General features: G+C 37.5%; 1 protein-coding gene across 6 annotated transcripts in view; it reads right to left on the bottom strand.

The window, feature by feature from the left end:
• ARAP2 (ArfGAP with RhoGAP domain, ankyrin repeat and PH domain 2) overlaps positions 1-26,595 on the bottom strand; it is a 253,934-nt gene that overhangs the window by 128,459 nt on the left and 98,880 nt on the right. For all 6 annotated transcript variants that reach the window (XM_064285968.1, XM_064285973.1, XM_064285970.1 and 3 more), the window contains 2 exons: positions 26,364-26,542; positions 1,798-1,913 (listed from right to left, as the gene is read on the bottom strand). In XM_064285968.1, coding sequence (XP_064142038.1) covers positions 1,798-1,913; positions 26,364-26,542 — 295 coding nt within the window. The remainder of the gene's footprint in view (positions 1-1,797; positions 1,914-26,363; positions 26,543-26,595) is intronic.

Genomic DNA, 26,595 nt, shown 5'->3' with positions numbered 1-26,595 from the left:
TTTATTTATCTTGAACCAAAATTAGCACACACATTTTTCTGACCAGTATATTAAAATTGCCTTGGTAGGTCAAAAGCTCAAGTGAGAGGCCACGTTTCCTAAGCACTGGTTATATAATAATCAGTAGCTGTCTGGCAGAGTTTCAAGACTATTGAAATACTTTGTCAAGCAATTATGCCATGATAGCCTGAAACTAAATTATCAAAAACACCCACCAGAAACTGTGATTTTTTTCAAACTTAAAAAATAGACTTTTTTTTTTTTTTTTAGTTAAAAGAATGTCCAGATGGCTTTAAGAAACTGTAGAACCAAAAAAGTTTTAAGATTTCTAACTCATATTTAGGCACGTTCTAATTTATTCTAATTCTTAGTATTTATTGGGTGCCTAAGAGAAGGAAGAAAGCATTAAATATTAGTTCACTCATTGAAGAAATATCAACTGAGTACATACAATGTGCCAGGGCAAGTGCTCTGGTACTATGTATCAGGTCAATGGCCCACAGAATGATTCTTCACATTAAAATTTTCTGATTTAAAGATCAAAATGCACAGAAAAATAATGAACATAAAAGATGACTAAAATCTATTGCAACTGAGCCCACTCGGACTCCTAGCGACGCTAGAGGACAGAGCCGAACTGCCCAATAGGGTTTCCAAGGAGCAGCTGGTAGATTCGAACTGTCACCGTTTTGGTTAGTAGCCGAGCTCTTAACCACTGAGCCATCAGGCATGAAAGGTGACTAACATGTTCTAAACAATCCACTAAAAAAATGGGTTGCCTACATGGGTTATATTTTTCCTGAAACATCTTATATCTTAATAATAATTACTACAATACTGATAAACTTCCTAATGGTTTCCCGTCCCACATAAGGAGAGACTGATTGGTCATAAGCAGTATCTACATTTTGAGTTAAGGCTAGAATCTGCACATGTGAAAATAAAGCTTATTATTCTTTATGTAATTATTTTCTCAAAATTTGAGCCAGTGAATATATTTTGACAGATAAAATGAATAACAGATATGACAGCATTTTTGAAAATGCCAAGTAATCATCAGGTTCTCAAAGGACTCTAATTTGCACAGAACCTTGTGGTATGCTGATTATTTCAGAAAATAAATTAACATGCCTAAACTCAGTAAGATACTGACTTATGCCTATTCTGTATACTAAAGTTACGGAGCCATTATAGATTAATAAAACATATTAAGGATTTTAACTTTTCCGTTTTGTTGTCACAATGAAACAATTACTAGAGCACCATAATACAAAATATATCATTAAATGCTAACATGTTTGGATCAATACGTTCTATGAGAATCATTAAATTTAGCATCACTTTAGGCTAGAGTTCCTTATAGGAAATCATTGTGGAGAAATTAAATTAGTGGTTGATCTTAAAGGAGAGATTATATTTGATTTGGCTAAAAGAAGGTAAACAGTAATACAGTTTAAAAACATGTAATATGTATTTTTTTTATTCTATTCCTTCCAAGTGTGAGAAGATATGTTATATATTTGATGATTAAAAACTAACATATTCACCAAGACTACTAAGAAAAAGAGTTATTAAGAAAAGAAACAATTCAAATCTCAAACTGCTAGCAAGCTTGTGTGATTATTCAATGTCTATTATACAAGATTTCTGTATACACTGGCTAATAAAACTAGACAATATGGAAATAGGAGATAACTAAGTGTCCTATAAAAGGTAAGATCATCATTACTGGTATAAAGGCAGATTGCCCATGCCTTTCTATAGCAGTACAATTTTAAACGTTTAAAAACAGCTTACCTAAAACTCCTATAGGGAGTGATTATTTCAAACGATTGTTTCACAGTTCGATCCACTTGCTTTACATTTGCTACATTCATAGGAATTATGGTAATGCCAAGCCCACTCTTAAAATCCTATTTTGAACAAAACAAAACAAAATTAAAAGAAACAGAAACAATGGGTTTTGAAACTCCAATCATATTTTCTAATAAACTCTATGAAATTTTCCTACACATAAAAAATACGTGTAGGAAACATAACAATTCGTTTAAAGAATAGATTGAGAGTTTTTTCTCACTTCAGGTAGTCGCTTTTAATAACACCAAGTCATTCTAAACTTGACAGTTGAGCAATCGATAAAGCATGACTGTTTCTTTCACATGGAACGTAAGCTAACTGGGCCACAGATCTTGAACTACAGATGTTTGCTTTTGAAGGTAAGCACCATATTCACCTTCATCCATTCAGTAAAGGAAAATAACAGTTAACCCCAACTATGCCCCAAGCACTTTCCTAAGGTGGGGAACCGAATGACACTGTGATGTTGGCATAAACGCCATTTATAAAAAAAGGAGAACCCAAACCACAGAGCTAGCTATGTTGCAAGTAAAAAGCTAGTTCCACCTGGTAGAAAGGAACCGACACTCGTGCTGTCTGATCGCTCCTTCTTTGTTTTACCATGTTACCTCTGCTCTGTCACTTTTCTCAAGCAGAAGTATTACTAGTTTCATGCAGTACACAATTTTATCTCATTTCCAGTATTTTATATTTCTCTTCATTCTATCAGATTCTTAAAAAATTCTTCTAATGACATTTTAGTATGAAAACTGGCATTTGTTCAACGACCACAACCACCGTGTCCAGCTTATCTCACCAAAATTAAAAACTGTTCAAAAGGCTGCGCAAAGTCAGCATTCTAAAATCTTTGAAGTTTGCAGTATGTTATCTAGTCACATGGGATTTGGAAATTTAATTTATCAAATAAATAAGCTAAACGTTTTTAAAAACTGTAATTAATCTGTGCCTCGAAAAATGAATTATACTATATTAACAGATTCAGATTGAATGTGCTCTGAATTTCTAAATCAAATCACGATAAGAAAAAGTAACTATAATAAGGGCAAACTACAAAAAACGTAGGTCCATTTTCAACAAGGAGATTTGTGGCAGAGACTGTGAAAGAATTCACAGGCCCTCTGCTCTTTATGTCTCTGGCTTTACAGTCTAAAAGTAAAAATACTACTTTCCCATCTCCCTTGCAGCTACAGGTGGTCATACGTCATAGTTTTCGTGACTAAAAACACACTGCATAGGGCAAATATGCTGCAAAAAACCTTTTTAAAGTGTTAAAAAGTAAAGACGTCACTTTGCCTAACCCAAGCCATGGTATTTGAATCTCGTTGTATATAAGGAATATATGAAGAAGCTGGACAGTGACTAAGTAAGACCGAAGAAGAACCGACACCTTTGAATTATGGTGCTGGTGAAGAATACTGAATATATCGTAGACTGCCAGAAGAACCAACAAATCTGATTGGAAGAAGTACAGCCACAATGCTCCTTAGAACCGAGAATGGTGAGACTCCATCACATGTACTTTGGACATGTTACCAGGAGGGACCAGTCCTTGGAGCACATAATGCTTGGAAAAGTAGAGGGTCAGTGAAAAGGAGGAAGACCCTTAACGAGATGGATTAACACAGTGGCTTCAACAATGAGCTCAAGAATAACAGGGACAGTGAGGATGGCGTAAGATTGGGCAGTGTTTTGTTCTGTTGTACAGGGGGCCGCGATGAGTTGGAACCAACTTAATGGCACCTAACAACACATGAAAGAAGGAGAAATCAAATTTTCCCAATCTTCCATACTTTGATAAGTTTCAGCACATAAGCACAGTGCTGTACAAACTTATTAAAAAAAAAAAAAAAACTCAATTATTCATACCAACGCTCCCACCAGATAATGTAACTGTTGAACTGTTGGATAAACTCCCTGCGCATGTGATTGGGAACTCACGCTGTCTTTTACATATGTGGAAATACGGTGAGGGTAGTAATATCATACAGTTTTAAAATAACTTTCTGGTGGCCTAACTTTATACAGGAATAAACTCTAGAAGAGAATAGTTGACCGCATGTCCTTCAGCTTTTCATAATAAGGCTTTTGACAAGAGCTCTGACCACTCCAGGTTATATCCTCTGATAGGGAGCAAGCCTGCCGGTATTGTACATTACTAAAGGCAGAGTCACATACCCAGACGAAAAGATGGGAAGATTGATGACGTCACTTAGAAACTGACACTCTACTCATGTTCTTGCCTGAATACATGTCCTCCTCATCTCTACAAGTGAGTCATAAAATGTCTACATATAAAGCTGCAAGGTCTGTTGAAAAAGTAATTCAGGATTGGCTCGAGGTCCCAAAGTCCCCCAAATCGAGGCAAGGATGATTTCTTAGCCTGGATAATTGTAACCCATTTATCAGCTGCTTGCCATGGCCATATGGTTTCGAGCAATTAGAATATCCAGTGAACTCATCAGCACAAATTGCCTGCAAAATGTATACCAAAGTAACAAAACAAATGTCTGCACTCTAGAGAGCTAATAATATGAAACAGTTATATTTTATATCAAAAATATTTCTGGTGACATTAAGCCATTTTTTTTTTTTTATAATATCTTTTATTAAGCTTCAAGTGAACATTTACAAATCCAATCAGTCTGTCACATATAAGTTTACATACATCTCACTCCCTACTCCCACTTACTCTCCCCGTCTTGAGTCAGCCCTTTCAGTCTCTCCTTTCTTGACAATTTTGCCGGCTTCCCTCTCTCTCTATCCTCCCATCCCTCCTCCAGGCAAGAGTTGCCAACACAATCTCAAGTGTCCACCTGATATAATTAGCTCACTCTTCATCAGCATCTCTCTCCCACCCGCTGACCAGTCCCTTTCATTTCTGATGAGTTGTCTTCGGGGATGGTTCCTGTCCTGTGTCAACTGAAGGTCTGGGGAGCATGGCCGCCGGGATTCCTCCAGTCTCAGTCAGACCATTAAGTTTGGTCTTCTTATGAGAATTTGGGGTCTGCATCCCACTGATCTCCTGCTCCCTCAGGGGTCCTCTGCTGAGCTCCCTGTCAGGGCAGTCATCGATTGTGGCCGGGCACCAACTAGTTCTTCTGGTCTCAGGATGATGCAGGTCTCTGGTTCATGTGGCCCTTTCTGTCTCTTGGGCTCTTAGTTGTCATGTGGGCTTGGTGTTCTTCATTTTCCTTTGCTCCAGGTGGGTTGAGACCAATTGCTGCATCTTAGATGGCTGCTTGTTAGCATTTAAGACCCCAGACGCCACATTTCAAAGTGGGATGCAGAATGATTTCATAATAGAATTATTTTGCCAATTGACTTAGAAGTCCCCGCAAACCATGTTCCCCAGACCCCCGCGCTTGCTCCGCTGACCTCTGAAGCATTCATTTTATCCCGGAAACTTCTTTGCTTTTGGTCCAGTCCAATTGAGCTGACCTTCCATGTATTGAGTGTTGTCTTTCCCTTCACCTAAAGCAGTTCTTATCTACTGATTGATTAATCAATAAAAAACCCTCTCCCACCCTCCCTCCCTCCTCCCCTCGTAACCACAAAAGTATGTGTTCTTCTCAGGTTTACTATTTCTCAAGATCTTATAATAGTGGTCTTATACAATATTTGTCCTTTTGCCTCTGACTAATTTCGCTCAGCATAATGCCTTCCAGGTTCCTCCATGTTATGAAATGTTTCAGAGATTCGTCACTGTTCTTTATCGATGCGTAGTATTCCATTGTGTGAATATACCACAATTTATTTACCCATTCATCCGTTGATGGACACCTTGGTTGCTTCCAACTTTTTGCTATTGTAAACAGAGCTGCAATAAACATGGGTGTGCATATATCTGTTTGTATGAAGGCTCTTGTATCTCTAGGGTATATTCCTAGCAGTGGGATTTCTGGGTTGTATGGTAGTTCTATTTCTAACTGTTTAAGATAACGCCAGATAGATTTCGAAAGTGGTTGTACCATTTTACATTCCCACCAGCAGTGTATGAGAGTTCCAATCTCTCCGCAGCCTCTCCAACATTTATTATTTTGTGTTTTTTGGATTAATGCCAGCCTTGCTGGTGTGAGATGGAATCTCATCGTAGTTTTAATTTGCATTTCTCTAATGGCTAATGATCGAGAGCATTTTCTCATGTATCTGTTGGCTGCCTGAATATCTTCTTTAGTGAAGTGTGTGTTCATATCCTTTGCCCACTTCTTGATTGGGTTGTTTGTCTTTTTGTGGTTGAGTTTTGACAGAATCATGTAGATTTTAGAGATCAGGCGCTGGTCGGAGATGTCATAGCTGAAAATTCTTTCCCAATCTGTAGGTGGTCTTTTTACTCTTTTGGTGAAGTCTTTAGATGAGCATAGGTGTTTGATTTTTAGGAGCTCCCAGTTATCGGGTTTCTCTTCATCATTTTTGGTAATGTTTTGTATTCTGTTTATACCTTGTATTAGGGCTCCTAGGGTTCTCCCAATTTTTTCTTCCATGATCTTTATCGTTTTAGTCTTTATGTTTAGGTCTTTGATCCACTTGGAGTTAGTTTTTGTGCATGGTGTGAGGTATGGGTCCTGTTTCATTTTTTTGCAAATGGATATCCAGTTATGCCAGCACCATTTGTTAAAAAGGCTATCTTTTCCCCAGTTAATTGACACTGGTCCTTTGTCAAATATCAGCTGCTCATACGTGGATGGATCTATGTCTGGGTTCTCAATTCTGTTCCATTGGTCTATGTGTCTGTTGTTGTACCAATACCAGGCTGTTTTGACTACTGCGGCTGTATAATAGGTTCTGAAGTCAGGTAAGGTGAGGCCTCCCACTTTCTTCTTCTTTTTCAGTAGTGCTTTGCTTATCCGGGGCTTCTTTCCCTTCCATATGAAATTGGTGATTTGTTTCTCTATCCCCTTAAAATATGACATTGGAATTTGGATCGGAAGTGTGTTAAATGTATAGATGGCTTTTGGTAGAATAGACATTTTTACTATGTTAAGTCTTCCTATCCATGAGCAAGGTATGTTTTTCCACTTAAGTATGTCCTTTTGAATTTCTTGTAGTAGAGCTTTGTAGTTTTCTTTGTATAGGTCTTTTACATCCTTGGTAAGATTTATTCCTAAGTATCTTATCTTCTTGGGGGTTACTGTGAATGGTATTGATTTGGTTATTTCCTCTTCGGTGTTCTTTTTGTTGATGTAGAGGAATCCAAGTGATTTTTGTATGTTTATTTTATAACCTGAGACTCTGCCAAACTCTTCTATTAGTTTCAGTAGTTTTCTGGAGGATTCCTTAGGGTTTTCTGTGTATATAATCATGTCATCTGCAAATAGTGATAACTTTACTTCTTCCTTGCCAATCCGGATACCTTTTATTTCTTTGTCTAGCCTGATTGCCCTGGCTAAGACTTCCAACACGATGTTGAATAAGAGCGGTGATAAAGGGCATCCTTGTCTGGTTCCCGTTCTCAAGGGAAATGCTTTCAGGTTCTCTCCATTTAGAGTGATATTGGCCGTTGGCTTTGCATAGATGCCCTTTATTATGTTGAGGAATTTTCCTTCAATTCCTATTTTGGTAAGAGTTTTTATCATGAATGGGTGTTGGACTTTGTCAAATGCCTTTTCTGCATCAATTGATAAGATCATGTGGTTTTTGTCTTTTGATTTATTTATGTGATGGATTACATTAATGGTTTTTCTGATATTAAACCAGCCTTGCATACCTGGTATAAATCCCACTTGATCAGGGTGAATTATTTTTTTGATGTGTCGTTGGATTCTATTGGCTAGAATTTTGTTGAGGATTTTTGCATCAATGTTCATGAGGGATATAGGTCTATAATTTTCTTTTTTTGTAATGTCTTTACCTGGTTTTGGTATCAGGGAGATGGTGGCTTCATAGAACGAGTTGGGTAGTATTCCGTCATTTTCTATGCTTTGGAATACCTTTAGTAGTAGTGGTGTTAACTCTTCTCTGAAAATTTGGTAGAACTCTGCAGTGAAGCCGTCCGGGCCAGGACTTTTTTTTGTTGGGAGTTTTTTGATTACCGTTTCAATCTCTTTTTTTGTTATGGGTCTATTTAGTTGTTCTACTTCTGAATGTGTTAGTTTAGGTAGGTAGTGTTTTTCCAGGAATTCATCCATTTCTTCTAGGTTTTCAAATTTGTTAGAGTACAATTTTTCATAATAATCTGAAATGATTCTTTTAATTTCATTTGGTTCTGTTGTGATGTGGTCCTTCTCATTTCTTATTCGGGTTATTTGTTTCCTTTCCTGTATTTCTTTAGTCAGTCTAGCCAATGGTTTATCAATTTTGTTAATTTTTTCAAAGAACCAGCTTTTGGCTTTGTTAATTCTTTCGATTGTTTTTCTGTTCTCTAATTCATTTAGTTCTGCTCTAATTTTTATTATTTGTTTTCTTCTGGTGCCTGATGGATTCTTTTGTTGCTCACTTTCTATTTGTTCAAGTTGTAGGGACAGTTCTCTGATTTTGGCTCTTTCTTCTTTTTGTATGTGTGCATTTATCGATATAAATTGGCCTCTGAGCACTGCTTTTGCTGTGTCCCAGAGGTTTTGATAGGAAGTATTTTCATTCTCGTTGCTTTCTATGAATTTCCTTATTCCCTCCTTGATGTCTTCTATAACCCAGTCTTTTGTCAGGAGGGTATTGTTCATTTTCCAAGTATTTGATTTCTTTTCCCTCGTTTTTCTGTTATTGATCTCTAGTTTTATTGCCTTGTGGTCTGAGAAGATGCTTTGTAATATTTCGATGTTTTGGACTCTGCAAAGGTTTGTTTTATGACCTAATATGTGGTCTATTCTAGAGAATGTTCCATGTGCGCTGGAAAAAAAAGTATATTTTGCAGCAGTTGGGTGGAGAGTTCTGTATAAGTCAATGAGGTCAAGTTGGTTGATTGTTGTAATTAGATCTTCCGTGTCTCTGTTGAGCTTCTTACTGGATGTCCTGTCCTTCTCCGAAAGTGGTGTGTTGAAGTCTCCTACTATAATTGTGGAGGTATCTATCTCGCTTTTCAGTTCTGTTAAAATTTGATTTATGTATCTTGCAGCCCTGTCATTGGGTGCGTAAATATTTAATATGGTTATGTCTTCCTGATCAATTGTCCCTTTTATCATTATATAGTGTCCTTCTTTATCCTTTGTGGTGGATTTAAGTCGAAAGTCTATTTTGTCAGAAATTAATATTGCTACTCCTCTTCTTTTTTGCTTATTGTTTGCTTGATATACTTTTTTCCATCCTTTGAGTTTTAGTTTGTTTGTGTCTCTAAGTCTAAGGTGTGTCTCTTGTAGGCAGCATATAGATGGATCGTGTTTCTTTATCCAGTCTGTGACTCTCTGTCTCTTTATTGGTGCATTTAGTCCATTTACATTCAGGGTAATTATAGATAAATAAGTTTTTAGTGCTGTCATTTTGATGCCTTTTTATGTGTGTTGTTGACAATTTCATTTTTCCACATACTTTTTTGTGCTGAGGCGTTTTTCTTAGTAAATTGTGAGATCCTCATTTTCATAGTGTTTGACTTTATGTTAGTTGAGTCGTTACGTTTTTCTTGGCTTTTATCTTGAGTTATAGAGTTGTTATACCTTTTTGTGGTTACCTCATTATATACCCCTATTTTTCTAAGTAAAAACCTAACTTGTATTGTTCTATATCGCCTTGTATCACTCTCCATATGGCAGTTCAATGCCTCCTGTATTTAGTCCCTCTTTTTGATTATTGTGATCTTTTACCTATTGAGTTCCATGATTCCCTGTTATGTGTATTTTTTTTTTTTAATTAATCTTAATTTGTTTGTTTTTGTGATTTCCCTATTTGAGTTGATATCAGGACGTTCTGTTTTGTGACCTTGTGTTGTGCTGATAACTGATATTATTGGTTCTGTGACCAAACAATATCCTTTAGTATTTCTTGTAGCTTTGGTTTGGTTTTTGCAAATTCTCTAAACTTGTGTTTGTCTGTAAATATCTTAATTTCGCCTTCATATTTCAGAGAGAGTTTTGCTGGATATATGATCCTTGGCTGGCAGTTTTTCTCCTTCAGTGTTCTGTATATGTCGTCCCATTCCCTTCTTGCCTGCATGGTTTCTGCTGAGTAGTCAGAACTTATTCTTATTGATTCTCCCTTGAAGGAAACCTTTCTTTTCTCCCTGGCTGCTTTTAAAATTTTCTGTTTATCTTTGTTTTTGGTGAGTTTGATGATAATATGTCTTGGTGTTTTTCTTTTTGTATCAATCTTAAATGGGGTTCGATGAGCATCTTGGATAGATATCCTTTCGTCTTTCATGATGTCAGGGAAGTTTTCTGTCAGAAGTTCTTCAACTATTTTCTCTGTGTTTTCTGACCCCCCTCCCTGTTCTGGGACTCCAATCACCCGCAGGTTATCCTTCTTGATAGAGTCCCACATAATTCTTAGGGTTTCTTCATTTTTTTTAATTCTTTTATCTGATTTTTTTTCAGCTATGTTGGTGTTGATTCCCTGGTCCTCCAGATGTCCCAGTCTACATTCTAATTGCTCGAGTCTGCTCCTCTGACTTCCTAGTGTGTTGTCTAATTCTGTTATTTTATTGTTAATCTTTTGGATTTCTACATGTTGTCTCTCTATGGATTCTTGCAACTTATTAATTTTTCCAGTATGTTCTTGAATAATCTTTTTGAGTTCTTCAACAGTTTTATCAGTGTGTTCCTTGGCTTTTTCTGCAGATATCCTAATTTCATTTGTGATATCATTAAGCATTCTGTAAATTAGTTTTTTATATTCTGTATCTGATAATTCCAAAATTGTATCTTCATTTGGGAAAGATTTTGATTCTTTTGTTTGGGGGGTTGGAGAAGCTGTCACGGTCTGCTTCTTTAAGTGGTTTGATATGGATTGTTGTCTCCGAGCCATCACTGGGAAACTAGTTTTTCCAGAAAATCCGCTAAAAAAAAAACTGCAGTCAGATCCCTATCAGAGTTCTCCCTCTGGCTCAGGCTATTCAGATGTTAATGAAGCCGCCTGGGGAGGGTGGGGGAGGGAACAGAGAGATAGGAGAGTAGCACCTTAGAATATAGCCAGAGGTGCTTGTCTTGCTTGGAATGACTGTTATATCTGAGATTCCCGCGGGCGCGTCGCCTATGTGTGCTGGCTGTGTGGAGATTGCCCCCAGGGGGTCTGGCCCGCTGGAGTCACGGTCAGATCCTCCGCTTCCAGTCCCACGCCCAGCGTCAAGGCTCCCCTACTGGGACGGTGCACTCTCAACTCCAAAATCAGTCACTGCCTCCCGGGGACTTCTCGTCTCTCCAGCCGCGTGGCCTTGCCGCCCCCGTGAACCAGGTGGGCCCCCTCCCGGGGTTAGTTCAGATGGGTGGAGTAGCTCCCCGTGCTTGTGCCGCGACCGAGTGTCCCGGCTGGAACGCTGTTCTCCCCACTCCAATACCAGTCGCTGCCTCCCGGGGACTTCTCCTACCGGCTGCGTCCCACGCCGCCCATGCGACCCGGCTGGTCCCCTTCCCGGGGTTAGTTCAGGGGGTGGAGCAACTCTCCGTGTTTATGGCGTACCTGCGTGCAGTCCAAATCCCTGCGGGACGGTTCCCCGGCTCGGATGCTGCTCTTTCTGCTCCAAGATCAGTCACTGCCTCCCGGGGACTTCTCCTACCGGCTGCGTCCCACGCCTCCCGTGGAACCGGCTGGTCCCCCTCCCGGGGTTAGTTCAGGGGGGTGGAGCAGCTCTCTGTGCTTGTGCCGTACCTGACTGGTACTCTGGCTCCAGGCTCTGGAAACTATCGCTGCTTCCCCGTATTAGTTCGTTCTCCGTCTCTAAATCTGTGTATGTTGTTCAGGGTTCGTAGATTGTTATGTATGTGATCGATTCACTTGTTTTTCCGTGTCTTTGTTGTAAGAGGGATCCGAGGTAACGTCTGCCTAGTCCGCCATCTTGGCTCCGCCCCCCTCACATTAAGCCATTTTTTTCAGTCACTATTTAGAACAGTTCTCATTCCTAGATGCTTATCAGAATTACCTATGGCAATCCTCCCTCCCATCTCAAGATTCTGATTCCACAAATCAGAGGGTAGGGCCTAAGCATCTTTAGTTTTAAAAACAAAACTATGACCACATGCTTCTCATATGCAGCCAACATTGAGAAACACTGAATTAGACAGTATGAGCCTGCAATATTTAAATATCAGGATATAAACACTCCTCTCCGCCTTCTGCAAAGCAAGAAAGCATGCTATCAGATTATATAAAAACCATCTGAAATTATTAAGACTATGGGTTAAAAATAGGTAGGCCCGACACAATGAAATGTCGGCTCGCCAAGATCCTATCTGCCCTCAGCGCCAACTCCTGTGATAATGATCAGATACTTTAAAAGCACCAGTTGTCATTAAGCATATACAGAGCACTCCATAATTGATCTGGTATCAATTTACGTAGTGTTCTGAAGTTTGCAAACAACTATAAACTCTCATTTCATTTTCTGAATGATTCTATGAGATAGCTAGAGAAGACACTGCCATTTTTAAAATGGGGAAATTAGTCCTGGCAAAGTTGTGTTTATTAAGTACCTAGTGAGTGCCAGGAATTGTACCAAGTCCTGGGTCTACCCAATATAATAAAAGTACATTCCCTGGGGAAGCTTATAGTCTAATAAAGGAATAAGAAGTATAGTAAGCACAATGAAAAAAAAAAAAAAAAGCATGGTTGTAAGGTAAGCACTGAATCCAGCCCAGAAAAGAATAATAGCTGTGTTTATAAAAAGCTTTCCAAAGGAAGTGACACTTGACTGTGTCACAGGACAAAACACAGACCAGTTTAATATCAATAACCCCAAAAATTCACTGAGTTATACAAAAAGTAAAAATAAAAAAGGGTGCTGCATACCTGTCCATAATCTGCTTTATACAGTGAAACGTATCTAGGGTATCTGTGTAGGCATCTCAGTAGAAATGCTCATGCTATACACACGCTCTGTTTCCTGTGTGGACGAAACAGGATACAGATAGTGAGCTAAGCAGCCCAGCCACAGGATTAACTAGATGGACAGATTAGACAGGCACAGATATGTACACACACATACACACACCCCAAAACCCAAACATCTACAACCACTAAACGCAGAAAGTTGAGTTTGAAAACAAAAACACTGAAGAGGGTCTTACAGAGTTCAAGTACTCAAGTGATACGATGCCTTGCTTTCTCACAAAAAAGGAAAGTGAATGCTTCTTTCCACGAAAGGAACAGTTGGTTGTACATGTATTAATTGCTGCCACTAAAACAGGCAGAGTGTGCGAATTTAATAAAATTTTCTAATTAAAATCCTTTCAGAACTTGCACAAACATTACATATTGGAAATCATCTTCACTGTTTCTCCTGTATTAGGTTAAGATACATTTCATCTTAAAATTAGAAAATTACAGTCAGATAGATTTTCTTTCCACTTACAAAATTACTTATAGGTGTCACTTCACAACTAAGGAGAAACCCTCCAGTAGACTCCTCACTTCACAACTGAGGAGAAACCCTCCAGTAGACTCCACACAGCTAATATCTATGTAAGGCCAGTGAACACTCAGAATGTTAAATACACTGACTGGCAACCATACCTGTAGCTCAGTAATGGGACGTGAAATGTTTCCTCACTGTCCCTATTTAATGAAATTTTTTTTTTTTATCTAACACGTCCCCAGTCTACACAATACAGCTTTAACTTGAACGTATTTTAGCTTGTCAACCCCATCTCTAGTATCTTCCCATCCCTGGACTCCAGGAACTTGCAAACATAAAAGAAGATTCTTTAGAGTACCGTTTTTGGTTTTCCAAAATAAAACAAAGTAGAAAAAGCTGAAATGTACAACTAGGAGAAAATAAGCTGTATATGTAAATAATGAAAAAACTGTAAGAGCTTTTAAATAAAATTGCACAAAATCTTCATGTTGACCCATGTAGTTACTTTTCACCAACATCCTTAATATTTCTAGGTACACAGCGTCGTACACAGTTAGGAAATCATGTAAGTAAGGCTTTTTATACATAGTGAAACATTTAAATCAATTTCCTTTTAAATTTCTCTTAAGAATAATTCATAGTGGTGCTCTCTGAATATGAAGCTGTTGGTATTCACACAGTTTGTGTGTGTATGCTTGTGTTTAAGCTTAATCAGACACTCTAGGTATGTAGGCAGAACTTAATACATAGTCTCTCTAATGTCAAATACTAATCACGTTTTTACTCTGGCTTAAATGTATCTATTTTAATGTGTTTTCTAAAAAGTTTCATAAATGGACAACAAAATGAAGATGAGAAAATAAAAAACGACAGCAGAAAATACAGTCAGATGCATATAATTTCACTGACTTTTCTAGCCAGTTTCCTCAAATAAACTTAAAATTAACCCAACAACTGAGTGCATAAATTACATAACTCCACTAGTTATTTTCCACTAATTAGAGTTTACATTTGACTCAAAACAAATTTGTCTAATAATCCAATTATGGAAAAATCTTAAAACTGGAAGGCTCTTGGCTACTTCTTAGGTGATTTGCTTGTCACTAAATTCTACAAAGCCTAATCTGGGGGGGGGGGAATGGAAAAAGAAAAAAAAGGTATTTTGCTTAGAAAAAAGTTACTGAAATATAATGCTCCCTTATTTAGTAGGGACCACCAAATCGCAATCAAGACATTAACAAAAGCACTTCCAGTACAATCATCTGATTCTGACTTTACTTGCATTACCCTAAAAAATTCACCCGTGAAATACACACACACACAAACACACGCTTCTTTAAGTATTACTAACTTAACTTTATGAAGCTATGAGAGAAGAGTACACCAATAGAAACTATTTAACAAAATGGCCAAGGGATCACTTTCTTCATAAAGCTTTAGGAGTGAATGGGTGAAAAAGTTTTATTATTCATAGATAACTGATCGATTCCATGTTAAAAATAAATATTTGCAGCTGTAAGTATTCACACCTATTAACTAAGATACCTAAAGCATGGAATCAGGAGTCAAGAAATCAAATGACATATTGCATTGGGCAAGTGCGCTGCAAAAGACCTCTTTAAAGTATTAGAAAGCAAAGATGTCATTTTGAGGACTAAGCTAAGCCTGACCCAAGCGTGGTGTTTTCAATCACCTTGTATGCATGTGAAAGCTGGACAATGAATAAAGAGGACCGAAGAAGAATTGGTGCCTTTGAATTAGGTGCTGGCAAAGAATATTGAATATTGGACTGCCAGAAGAACAAACAAATCCGTCTTGGAAGAAGTACAGCCAGAATGCTTCTTAGAAGCAAAGATGGTGAGACTTCATCACACGTACTTTGGACATGTTATCAGGAGGGATTAGCCCCTGGGAAAGGACATCATGCCTGGTAAAGGAGAGGGTCAGTTAAAAAATAGGAAGAACCTCAATGAGACGGACTGCCACAGTGGCTGCAACAATGGGGTCAAATATAGCAAGGATTGTGAGGATGACGCAGGACTGGGCAGCATTTCCTTCTGTTGTACGTGGGGTCACTATGAGTCGGAACTAACTCAATGGCACCTAACAACAAAACATTGATACTGCTGCACCTTAAAAAGTTTACCAGATAGGTAAATTTTGGTTCAGCCAACCAGTGAGAGATGTGTCGCTGCAAAACAGATGAGAAAACTCTAGGTACTGGCGTTATGTGATCTCCAAGATCTATCATTAACTGAAAAAAGCAAGATGCTGAAAAGCATATGTTAATAGGTTATTATTTTTTGAAGAGGAAAATAATACATTCATTCACACACAAACACCCAAGCCTTTGTATTTGCTTGATATGTGCAGACTGTCTTTGGAAGGATGCAAAAGAAATGTTATTAGCTGCCTCCAGGGAGTGAAGCTGGATGGGTGGGAACCAGGTTTAAGAGGTAGATAGATGGTTCAGGTATACCTCTATTGTTGCAGTTCACTCACTTGCAAAACGGAGTAACGGGAGTACCTATTCTGTTGGTTTAGTGATGATTAAGTGAACGCACTAAAAATGCTTAGAAGAATGTCTGACACACAGTTTAAGTGCTACACAGTACTAGTTATCTTCTGTTATTATTATTGCTATTGTATACTTCTTGAGTTCTAAAACAGGCAAATATATTACCTACTGAAAACTTTAATTATGTGAAGATCAATGTTTAAAAATAACTACAGGGCATAAGTATATTTAAAAATCACCAAAAATGGAATAAACTGTGAATGTTAAATTTTCAAGAATATTGAAAGTAAATTATCCATTAATTCATGATCTGATCATGAACTCTATATTTATTTTGCACCAGCCAGGGACAAAGCAAACTTTCAACTTTTAAAATATTGTAACGTGGATTCAAAAAACAGTAGCATAGAAATTCAGTGGGTAGAGCTACACTACTATAAAAAATAAAGTTAAACAGAGATTATAGTGTAAACAATTTATATTTAATATGTTGTTAGAGAATGTAACATCACCACTAATACTAACAATAATGGTCATGCTTGGTATAACAGACCTGGTCATTGTAAATGGGATAATGACCAAGTGGGCACTGGGAGTCAGACCTGGGTGGGGGATCTTGGTTGGGTCATTTATTGGCTATATGATCATCAGCAAGTTATTTAGTTTCTCCAAACCTCAATTTCCTCATTTATGAAATGAAAGTAAAACCTATTTTATACAGCACTGTTAACAAAAATTAACTGAAGCAATATGAACTAAGGGCCCGACACACAGTAAGCAGTCCTTTCATTTGAGGATTCTAAATACAGACTTTGGTCTTAAAAAATAAATTTTCATATAATGACTGAAAATATTCACATCAATGATTCTATATTAACCATTCAGGTAGAATTAATGGGAAATAACTACCAAGATGCTGAAATGGGTGATTTATATGAATTCATATAGAAATAGAAGCTGGTTAAAACTACATTTTAAAAAGGCACAGGGAAAGAGCAAAAAGAAAGTTTGATTACTAAACAAAACATTTTAAAGCATTTGTTAACCCCAAATTCACTGAAATCTCAAACTTATTTTTAGAAATACCGGATGCCAGGTTTCCATGCCAGGAATTTAAGAACTCGGTGCTTAAACATTTGCTGAAAACAGATGTGTCATTGTATGACATTGGCACCAGATTTCCTGGAAAACGCCAGATGCAAAGTTTGGCCAGATACAGAACCCAGAGAATCTGAGGGCACCACCTACATCCTGCTGCTTCTTTCTGCACCAGACATCGCACAGCCCTGTGAGGTCTATTTAAATTCTATTAGAGTTTCATGCCTATGCCAGGACACCAGGGAACATAATGTTGGGGGAATGGGTCTCTTTTTATACCCTGATTTGAGAATGTCTAATCAAGTTGAGTTTATGCAGTTAGAACATCAATACCACAATTATCACTAAATGGATACCCAAATCCACCAAGCAAGACATCTGGCTGGGATCAATTCAGTAATATTAACGTGATACTCAAAAAACTCATCGAGAAAAGATGAGAGGCTGGCTATCAGGACAACATAACCACGGAAACAAAAGCTGAGTCTCTAAAAATTCGCCTCAAATCCATTTGCAGCAATTCCATTCTACTAGCAATACCATCAATATAATACTATATATATTTCAATGTGTGCTCATATTTGATGATCTCATTTAAAATTTAAATAATACTGGCTTATATATTGCATCTATGCCATTGTACGGTAAGTTTAGAAAACAAATAATTATTTTTGCAGAATACAGAAAGTTCATAAGCTTTGAGTCAATAAAGGATAATTTAAATATATAAACAAAATTTCTGCACAACAAAAATTAACCTGAAAAAGCAAAGTAACCAATAGCTTAATTTTTTTGTAGAAAATATGACATAAAGATTAATATCTTTATAATTTAAAGAGTTTAAAGAAACTAGCAGGAAAAACAATAAAATTCTAACAATAGGTGAAAAAGACAATTTGCACAGAAAAAAAAAATTTTTTAAATAAACATAAAAAAATTAGACTCTTTAGTCATGAAAAGTCATAAATGACCAATAACTCAATAAGTTTCTTCCATAAATGCTGACTGAGTGCCAGCTATGTGTCTGGAGCTCCTAAAATACAGCACTGAGTGAAATGAATATGATCACTATTAAAGTATCACTATTAAAGGTACTGCTGAGAGTGAAGTGGATTTGAAGCACTTACTTATGAAGATCAAATACCACACTCATCAGTATGGATTATACCTCAACATAAAGAAAACAAAAATCCTCACAACTGGGCCAATAAACAACATCATGATAAATGGAGAAAAGACTGAAGTTGTCAAGGATTTCATTTTACTTGGATCCACAATGAACACCCTTGGAAGCAGAAGTCAGGAACTCAACAGACACATTGTATTGGGCAAATCTGCTGCAAAGGACCTCTTTAAAGTGTTGAAAAGCAAAGATGTCAACTTGAGGACTAAGGTGCGCCTAACCCAAGCCATGGTATTTTCAATCACATCATATGCACGTGAAAGCTGGTCAATAAATAAGGAAGACCGAAGAAGAACTGATACCTTTGAATTGTGGTGTTGGCGAAGAATGTTGGATATACCGTGGACTGCCAAAACAACGAACAAATCAGTCTTGGAAGTACAACCAGAATGCTCCTTAGAAGCAAGGATGGCGAGACTGCATCTTACATATTTTGGACATGTTGTCAAGGGGGATCAGTCCCTGGAGAAGGACATCATGCTTGGTAAAGTACAGGGTCAGGGAAAAAGAGGAAGACCCTCAACAAGAAGGACTGACAGTGGCTGCAACAATGAGCTCAAGCATAACAACAATTGGAAGGGTGGTGCAGGACCGGTCAGTGTTTCGTTCTGTTGTACATAGGGTCACTATGAGTCAGAACCAACTCAATGGCACCTAACAACAACATTAAAGGTGCACCTGACCCAAGCCATAGGTTTTGAATCGCCTCATGTGCATGAGAAAGCTTGACAATGAATAAGGAAGACCTAAGAAGAACTGATGCCTTTGAGTAGTGGTGCTGGCAAAGAATACTGAATATACCATGGACTGCCAAAGGTACAAACAAATCTGTCTTGGAAGAAGTACAACCAGAACGCTCCTTAGAAACAAGGATGGTAACACTACATCTCACATACTTTGGACATGTTATCAGGAGGGACCAGTCCCTGGAGAAGGACATAATGCTTGGTAAAGTTAAGGGTCAGCGAAAAAGAGGAAGACCCTCAACGAGATGGATTGACACACTTGCTGCAACAATGGGCTCAAGCATAGCAACCATCCTGAGGATGGCGCAGGACCGGGCAGTGTTTTGTTCTGTTGTACATAGGGTTGCTATGAGTTGGAAGCAACTCAAAGGCATCTAACAAGAACAACAACACTAATTTGGGGATCTAAAAATTATAACTCTAACACTTTTCAGGTTAAAATAAAACTAGTACCTATTCACAGAGCCAACAGCAATTCAAATGTAAACAACTCTTTTAGGAAATAGTCATAATCAAAAAGGAAGAAAAGGCTACCAGAAATTTCATTTATTTATGAGTTCATTTATCACTATGTGTTCCCCCTACTGGGATGTAAGATCTCACTGAGTAGGCATCTTGTGGATCACCACTGTGTCCTTTATGTCTAAAGCAGGGTCCAGAATGAGAAGGTGCCCATAAACATTTGCAATACAACAGATGAATAAATACAGAAACATAGTGACTGTGGTGTTATTTAAAAAACCTCAATTACACAACTCATTCTATACAAAGCTAAAGTAACAATGTGGAAAAACAATCATTATTAGGAATATATCGCTGGCATCTAAAGCATCAGCATATAGACAATGAATAGAAGTGAACGTGCAAAAATGAAAACACATGGGGGGTGGAGTTGTGAGACAGTTGTTAAATATTTAAAGAGATGGTATTTAATTTATGAGAAAATAACACCTTGGTGTTCTCTGCAAGAGGATAATTAGGTAAAATATTTTAGTGTCAGTTTCTACTACGCCATCTCCCTCTCCCACAAATATTTTTACGTGTTTCTTAACAGTTCTACAGTTCTTTTCCACTTCCTCTTAGAGCCCATCTATGTCTGTGGCAGGGAGGGTCGGGGCGGGGGGTGAGAATTAACACTGTCTAAGGCATTTTTCCTATGTAGCCCAGACCTATGCAAAGTTTCAGTCTCTACAATCTCCTAATGAATGAAACGAAAAGAAAGGGAACAAAAAGTGAATCTTTGAACTGAACAATCAGGAAATCCAAAAATCCCTGTTTATTTCATGTTTAAGTATATGACTTGTTCTGGATTGAATTGTGTCCCTGAAAAATGTGTGTTATAAAGCCTAATCCCCTATACCATGGGTGTGACCACGTTTGAGAATAGGGTTTTCTTTGTTATATTAATAAGGCCGTATTAGTATAGGGTGTGTTTTAAGCCAATCACTTTTGAGATATAAAAGGAGCAGACCAGGCACAAAAGTAAGCAAGTGTGAATGGGGGAAAGGTAAACGCCACTTGGAGATCTCCAAGGAACGTCAGGAACAATGCTGGAGAAACTGAGATGAGGGTTTTCCCCCGGAGAGGACACAGAAAGTCTTCCCCCAGAGACAGTGCCCTGAATTCAAACTTCAGCCTCCTAAACTGTGAGAAAATAAATTTCTGTTCCTTAAAGCCACCTACTAGTGACAGCTCTGATATAGCAGCACTAAGAAAGTAAGACATCACTCACAGAGTTTAGAATAGTCAGGAAACTATCAATGAGAACATGCAGATTGCCATCCCCTTACTACCATCTTGCTACTTTTCTTGGGAAAAAAAAAAAAAAAGGGATTTCAAAAATAAGTAAAGGTAATAATCACGACAGTCTGTTTCAGTATTTTACCTCAGAAAACATAACTTCCTGATTCAAAAGAAGAGGCAGATTCATAGAAAAGGAAAAAAAAACTGTTGAAAATATTTTTGTACAGATGTTTGACATGGAATCTTCTGGACATCTACTGGATGTACAGAGGAAGATCTAGAAAAGACCAACAATAATCTACAAAATTAGAATAACTTTCTAGACATATGTAAAGTTAAACGAATTCATGGTAAATGATAGATAAAAAATATCTTTACTAGTTTTCAAAGACTTCCCTTTATGCTGATTTTACAAACGGATTTTTTTAATTCCTCCAAAACAGCATTCCCTGGTAATAAATGTTGTGTTAAGAAAAAGGAATTAAGTAGTTAAAGCAGGATTTAAAAGCTGAAAGACTAAAAGTTTATATAAAAATCATTGAGATTTCTGTAAAAAAATACCAGGAACTACAGATTAGTTTAAAATGATATATTATTTATTAGTAATAGTTCAAGATTTAAAAAATTTTACCATTATGAATGGTTTTCTCATCTTTCCACCTACATGTTTGTTTACATTAAGTGTGTGAAAATGTTCACTCAGAAATTAAAGTTAAGTACAAAAAAGATATAGCAACCACAGGTGGAGGAATGAACTAAAGAAGCACAGATCTCATAAATGTTGTTGAAAGCTATTGGTACACATTTTCTAACTCCAGAAATATCTGACTCTTTCCCTGGATGCTCACTTGAATACTTATCATTTTTTAAGAGGAAAAAAACCTTAGAGCCATATTTTACTGAATGTGGTTTTTTGATCACCTGTCACTGAATCACTTGGGGTGCTTTCTACTGACTACAGAGTCTAGCAATCCCATTCTCAGAAATTCTCAATCAATGGGCCTGGAATAGGCCCAGAAATCTGGCATGTTAACATGCAACCTAAGTGATGGCCTTAGAGACAATAACCAATCCCTCTTCTTCATGTGATGCCATTTAAACCTAAAGAGATTAACTTAATTACCTGAGCCAATTAGCAGCAGAGCAAGAATGAAAACTCACCACTGCTACCGCCTAGTACAGTCGTCTTTGCTATAAATGAGTTTACTCTTTACTAGCTCTTCAGCATATACTGTAATAGCTACTCTTCCACCTCCATGCACTGTCAGTGACTCCAAAGTAAATTGGTAAAACTACACATACAGAGACAAGCAAAAGGAAAGGAGTTCACATACAAGGGTGGTAAGATCATAGGTCAATTGTCATTATTTTTATTCTATACAAGCTATTAAGCTATGTGGGCAACTAATTCAACTGTTTTAAAATAAAAATAAACTAATAAATAATTGCACTTTGGTGCATGGCACTAAATTAGATCCATTACGAAGATACAGGAGTTCAATCTATCACCTCTTACATTTTTATGATGAATAAATATTTTCCATAACCTCTGAAAAATAACATATTACTTCATGTATGTGTGTACATAAAACTTTAAGAAGCTGCATTAAACTATTTTACTATCATTTTGTGCTCTTCCTAAAACATAGGTCTGATGCCCACACATCCACTGGTTTAAAGCCCCCTGTGTTCAGGAGAAAGATTCCTCAGGAAGTCACACGAGGTTCTCCATACTACCTGATCAACTGTATGAAATAAACTATGGACAACTTTTCTTCTGGAGAAAAACGTGTATACTAGGATGTAAAAGGAGATGAAATCAGAACAGTAGTGTCAGGGTGTAAACATAAAGGTCTTCCTTAACTTACCCACTCAGTCTTGAGCCAATCAATACTTAGAAACTTTGCTCAAGGTCAAGTCCTTTAAGACTGGCTCCATAATTTGATACAGTGTTTTTAAAAAATACATACATAAACAATAGTATGCAGTTTTTTAAGGGTACATATATAATCCACCCATTGCCTTCGAGTTGATTCCGACTCAGAGACTCCACAGGTTTTTCAAGGCTATGAATCTCTACAAAAACAGACTGCCACATCCTTCTCTCAAGGGGCTGCTGATGGTTTCAAACTGCTGACCTTCTAGTTAGCAGTTGATCACTTTAACTATTGCACCACCACGGCTTCTTAACAGTACATATATATGCATGTTAATACATAGAAAAAAAATGACTTGAAATATACATACATCAAAATATGTATAAGATGGGGGGAGAAGTCTAGGGCCCGAACACTAATGCTTTAATTTTTCAGAAGGAAAATATATTCATTTATTACTTGCGTCTATGAAAGCAGGAGCCACGGTGGCTTAGTGGATAAAGCACTTGGCTGCTAACTGAAAGGTTGATGGTTTGAAAACACCAGCCACTCCACGGGAAAAAGATGTGGCAGCCTGCTTCCACAAAGATTACAGCCTTGGAAACCCTACGGGGCAGTTCTACTCTGTCTTAAGGGTTGCTATGAATCGAAACTGACTGCAATGGGTCTGGTTTGGTTTTGTTGGTACATTGAAGTATTTCTAATTCTCAGGCTTAGTTAGACATACCATTTCTGCACTTCTCTATAATTCTCCTGCACAACTCCAGTAGAGCACTGAGCTCACCATCCATCATAAAGGCTAATATTCTCTGATTTCATCTCCTAGAAGATAAGGTCTGTGTCTTTCTTCTCAGCATGCATATCATTATTAGAGTTTCTGCCATATTACATGCAGCGTTTATTGAATGCATACTCTGAAACTCCTAAGAAGCTAAATTATTCAAAGAAAGAATCCTTTGGCTATTTCTAAAAATTCACTAATCAGAAAATTTCTTTTTAACATACACCTTTAAAAGGCAGTTTGGTATAGTGGTTAAAAAGCTAGACTAAGAGTTGTAAGATGCATGTGAAAGCTGGGCAATAAAAAAGACGACCGAGGAAGAATTGATGCATTTGAATTACAGTCTTGGCAAAGAATATTGAATATGCCATTGACACTAGAAGAATGAAAAAATCTGTCTCGGAAGAAGTACAGCCAGAATATCCTTAGCAGCAAGGATGATAACACTTTGTCTCACCTACTTTGGCCATGGTATCAGGAGGGACCAATCTCTGAAGCAGAACATCATGACTGGTAAAGTAGAGGGTTAGTGAAAAAGAGGAAGACCCTCAGCAAGATGGACTGACACAGCGGCTACAACAATGGGCTCAAATATAGCAATAACTGTGAGGATGGTGGAAGACCAGGCAGTGTTTTTTTCGCTTTGTTGTACACAGGGTCACTATGAGTCGGAGCTGACTCGACAACACCTAACAACAACAAAAGTTCTGAAGTTCTGGTTTTAAATCAAACTCTAGAAGATAAACTGTAATGTTTGACAAGTTACTGAATCCTCATTTTCCTCATCTATAAATCATGGATGAGAATATCTTTCTCCTAGATTTTCTGGGAAGATAAAAATGAAAGGTTTATAAATTAATTAGCACAGTACCTGATACTCAGCAAATACTAATCACTATTACTCTACTAGGAGTCCCTGGATGGCACAAACAGTCAAGCATTCAACTACTATACAAAAGACTGGCAGTTCAAATCCACCCAGAGATACCTTGGAAGATAGGCCTGGTGATCTGCTTCTGAAAAGTCACAGCCTTGAAAACCCTATAAACCAAAACCAAACCCACTGCCATCGAGTCAATTTCGACCCATAGCAACTCTATAGAACAGAGTAGAACTGCTCCATAGTTTCCAAGGAGCACCTGGTAACTTTGAACTGCCGACCTTTTAGTTAGCAGCCGTAGCTCTTAACCACTACACAATCAGGGTTTTCTGAAAACCCTGTGGAGAAGTTCTACTTTGTACCCATGGCATCACCATGAGTTGTAATCAACTCGACGGCAACTAACAACTGCTATTTACCTTCAATTACTAATACTAAAGCAATAAAAAAAAAAAAAACAGATCCACTGCCGTCGAGTTGGTTCCAACTCATAGTGACCCTATAGGACAGAGTAGAACTGCCCCGTAGAGTTTGGAAGGAGAGCCTGGTAGATTTGAACTGCTGACCTTTTGGTTAGCAGCTGTAGCACTTAACCACTACACCACCAGGGTTTCCACTAAAGCAATACTGTCATATAATTTTTTGCTAATCAGAAAGTGTTACCAAAACTTTAAAATATCTACTTAACTTCTAGGAAATAAAAAACTCAGACAATCTAGCTAATGTGAGTGATGAAACTAGTAATTTGAAGTTCATCAGGTCTGTGCAAGTAAAAAAAAAAAATGAATGCTGCAATTAATTTGACAGAGTAACTTCCATACTGATACATGCAAATTAAGCATTTTTAACCTTTATTCCAATAAGAAAAGTTTTAATCATCTTACTTCACAGACTTGTTATGTTCCTACTCAGTTTGTACATGTTATTAAGCTGTACATCACTATTCTTCTTGAGGAATATGTTAACTATCCAAGTTATTAATATGCCAACAGCGTTCAATGATGACTCCCACAGTTAATTGGCTAAGAAATCTTATCCAAAAAACGTAACGAACAGATTCAAGCTGAACTTCAGAGGAAGCTTTGGATAAAGATCTACAGTTAACCGGTTTGAAATTATTGTTTGTTTTCAGTTGACAGCTTTAATATTTATTATGAAAACACTCAGCATTTATATTTAACCTTACCATGACCCATTACAATGTATCATAATATAAATTCATCATAGATCAGATATCCAAAGCACACATTTTAATCCCACAAATACTTTACAAGGAATCTAGTATATTCTGGACTGAAAGAGTAAAGAATAAGAAGTTATTGCCAAACAGGGGCAGGGGAAGAATTTACTCATACACGTTAAAAACCAGAAATGTAAGGGAAAAGAAAGTCTACAGAAGCAAATGGTGTTAAGAGAACGTGTCAAACCTTTATTTTGCCATTATTTTCCTTAAAATATTTATTTTCTCTATTGAATTACTTGATAGTAACCAAATTCAATAACCCAACACTTCAAGTCTATTATTGATAGGCAGACAAACAGACAGATAAACAGACGAGTGCGTATGCATATCACTTTCCTCTAATCAATTAGTTCCTGCGGAAGGCAACACATCTTCTCAAAAAAAAAAAAAAAAAAAAACCACCTGAAAATTCAAGGAAGTATATTACCTGTGTTTGGTTTGGAAACTCTGGTGGCGTAATGGTTAAGTGCTATGGCTGCTAAGCAAAAGGTTGGCAGTTTGAATCCACCAGGTGCTCCTTGGAAACTCTATAGGGGAGTTCTACTCTGTCCTATGGGGTCGCTATGAGTCAGAATCAACTTGATGGCAGTGGGTTTGGTTTTTTTTGGGGGGGGGGTATACTCGATCTATAATTTTGTATCACAAAGCAAGAGGAACACAACAGGCACAAAATTGGGCCTATTTCATCAACAGCTGTAATGGTTAATTGGCTCTTAATTATTCTTCCATGTAGTTTTATAACATTATTTCAACTAAGGAATACTTTTCAAAAATCATTTTCAATGATTCTCTTTCCTCGATCCCTTAAAAAGCAGATGTCCTGCCTCAAATCTGATGTAGATAGCTTTCTTGCTGCTGAAGGAACTGAGAGAATTCAACAAAACAATTCCTTCTTTGTGCAGAGTACTCAAGGGAAAAGCAACTCGCTAAGAAAAAACAATAATTCTAACAGCACAATTATTAATGTAATCAAGGAACAGCAACTTGCAATTACTGTAACATTGCTCACCTGCTCATTTTTGCAAAGCCACACGCTGTTGCCACTTAACACAGTAAAGATTTTGGCTTTATAGCCTCTCAATTCAAGATATCCACATTTCTCAGGCGCAACAACTGCTTGAGACTGTGAGGTAAGGGGTTGTGATTTCAGCGCATTTAACAGTATGCTGATCCAGTCATTTCTCTCCTCTGAAAATAAAGACAAGAGAAAGTGCATAAATCCATATTTATGTAAGTTATAT

This window comes from Loxodonta africana, chromosome 5 (genome assembly GCF_030014295.1).
Source record: "Loxodonta africana isolate mLoxAfr1 chromosome 5, mLoxAfr1.hap2, whole genome shotgun sequence".
Lineage (NCBI taxonomy): Eukaryota > Metazoa > Chordata > Mammalia > Proboscidea > Elephantidae > Loxodonta > Loxodonta africana.
This window is presented reverse-complemented; position numbering and strand designations above follow the sequence as displayed.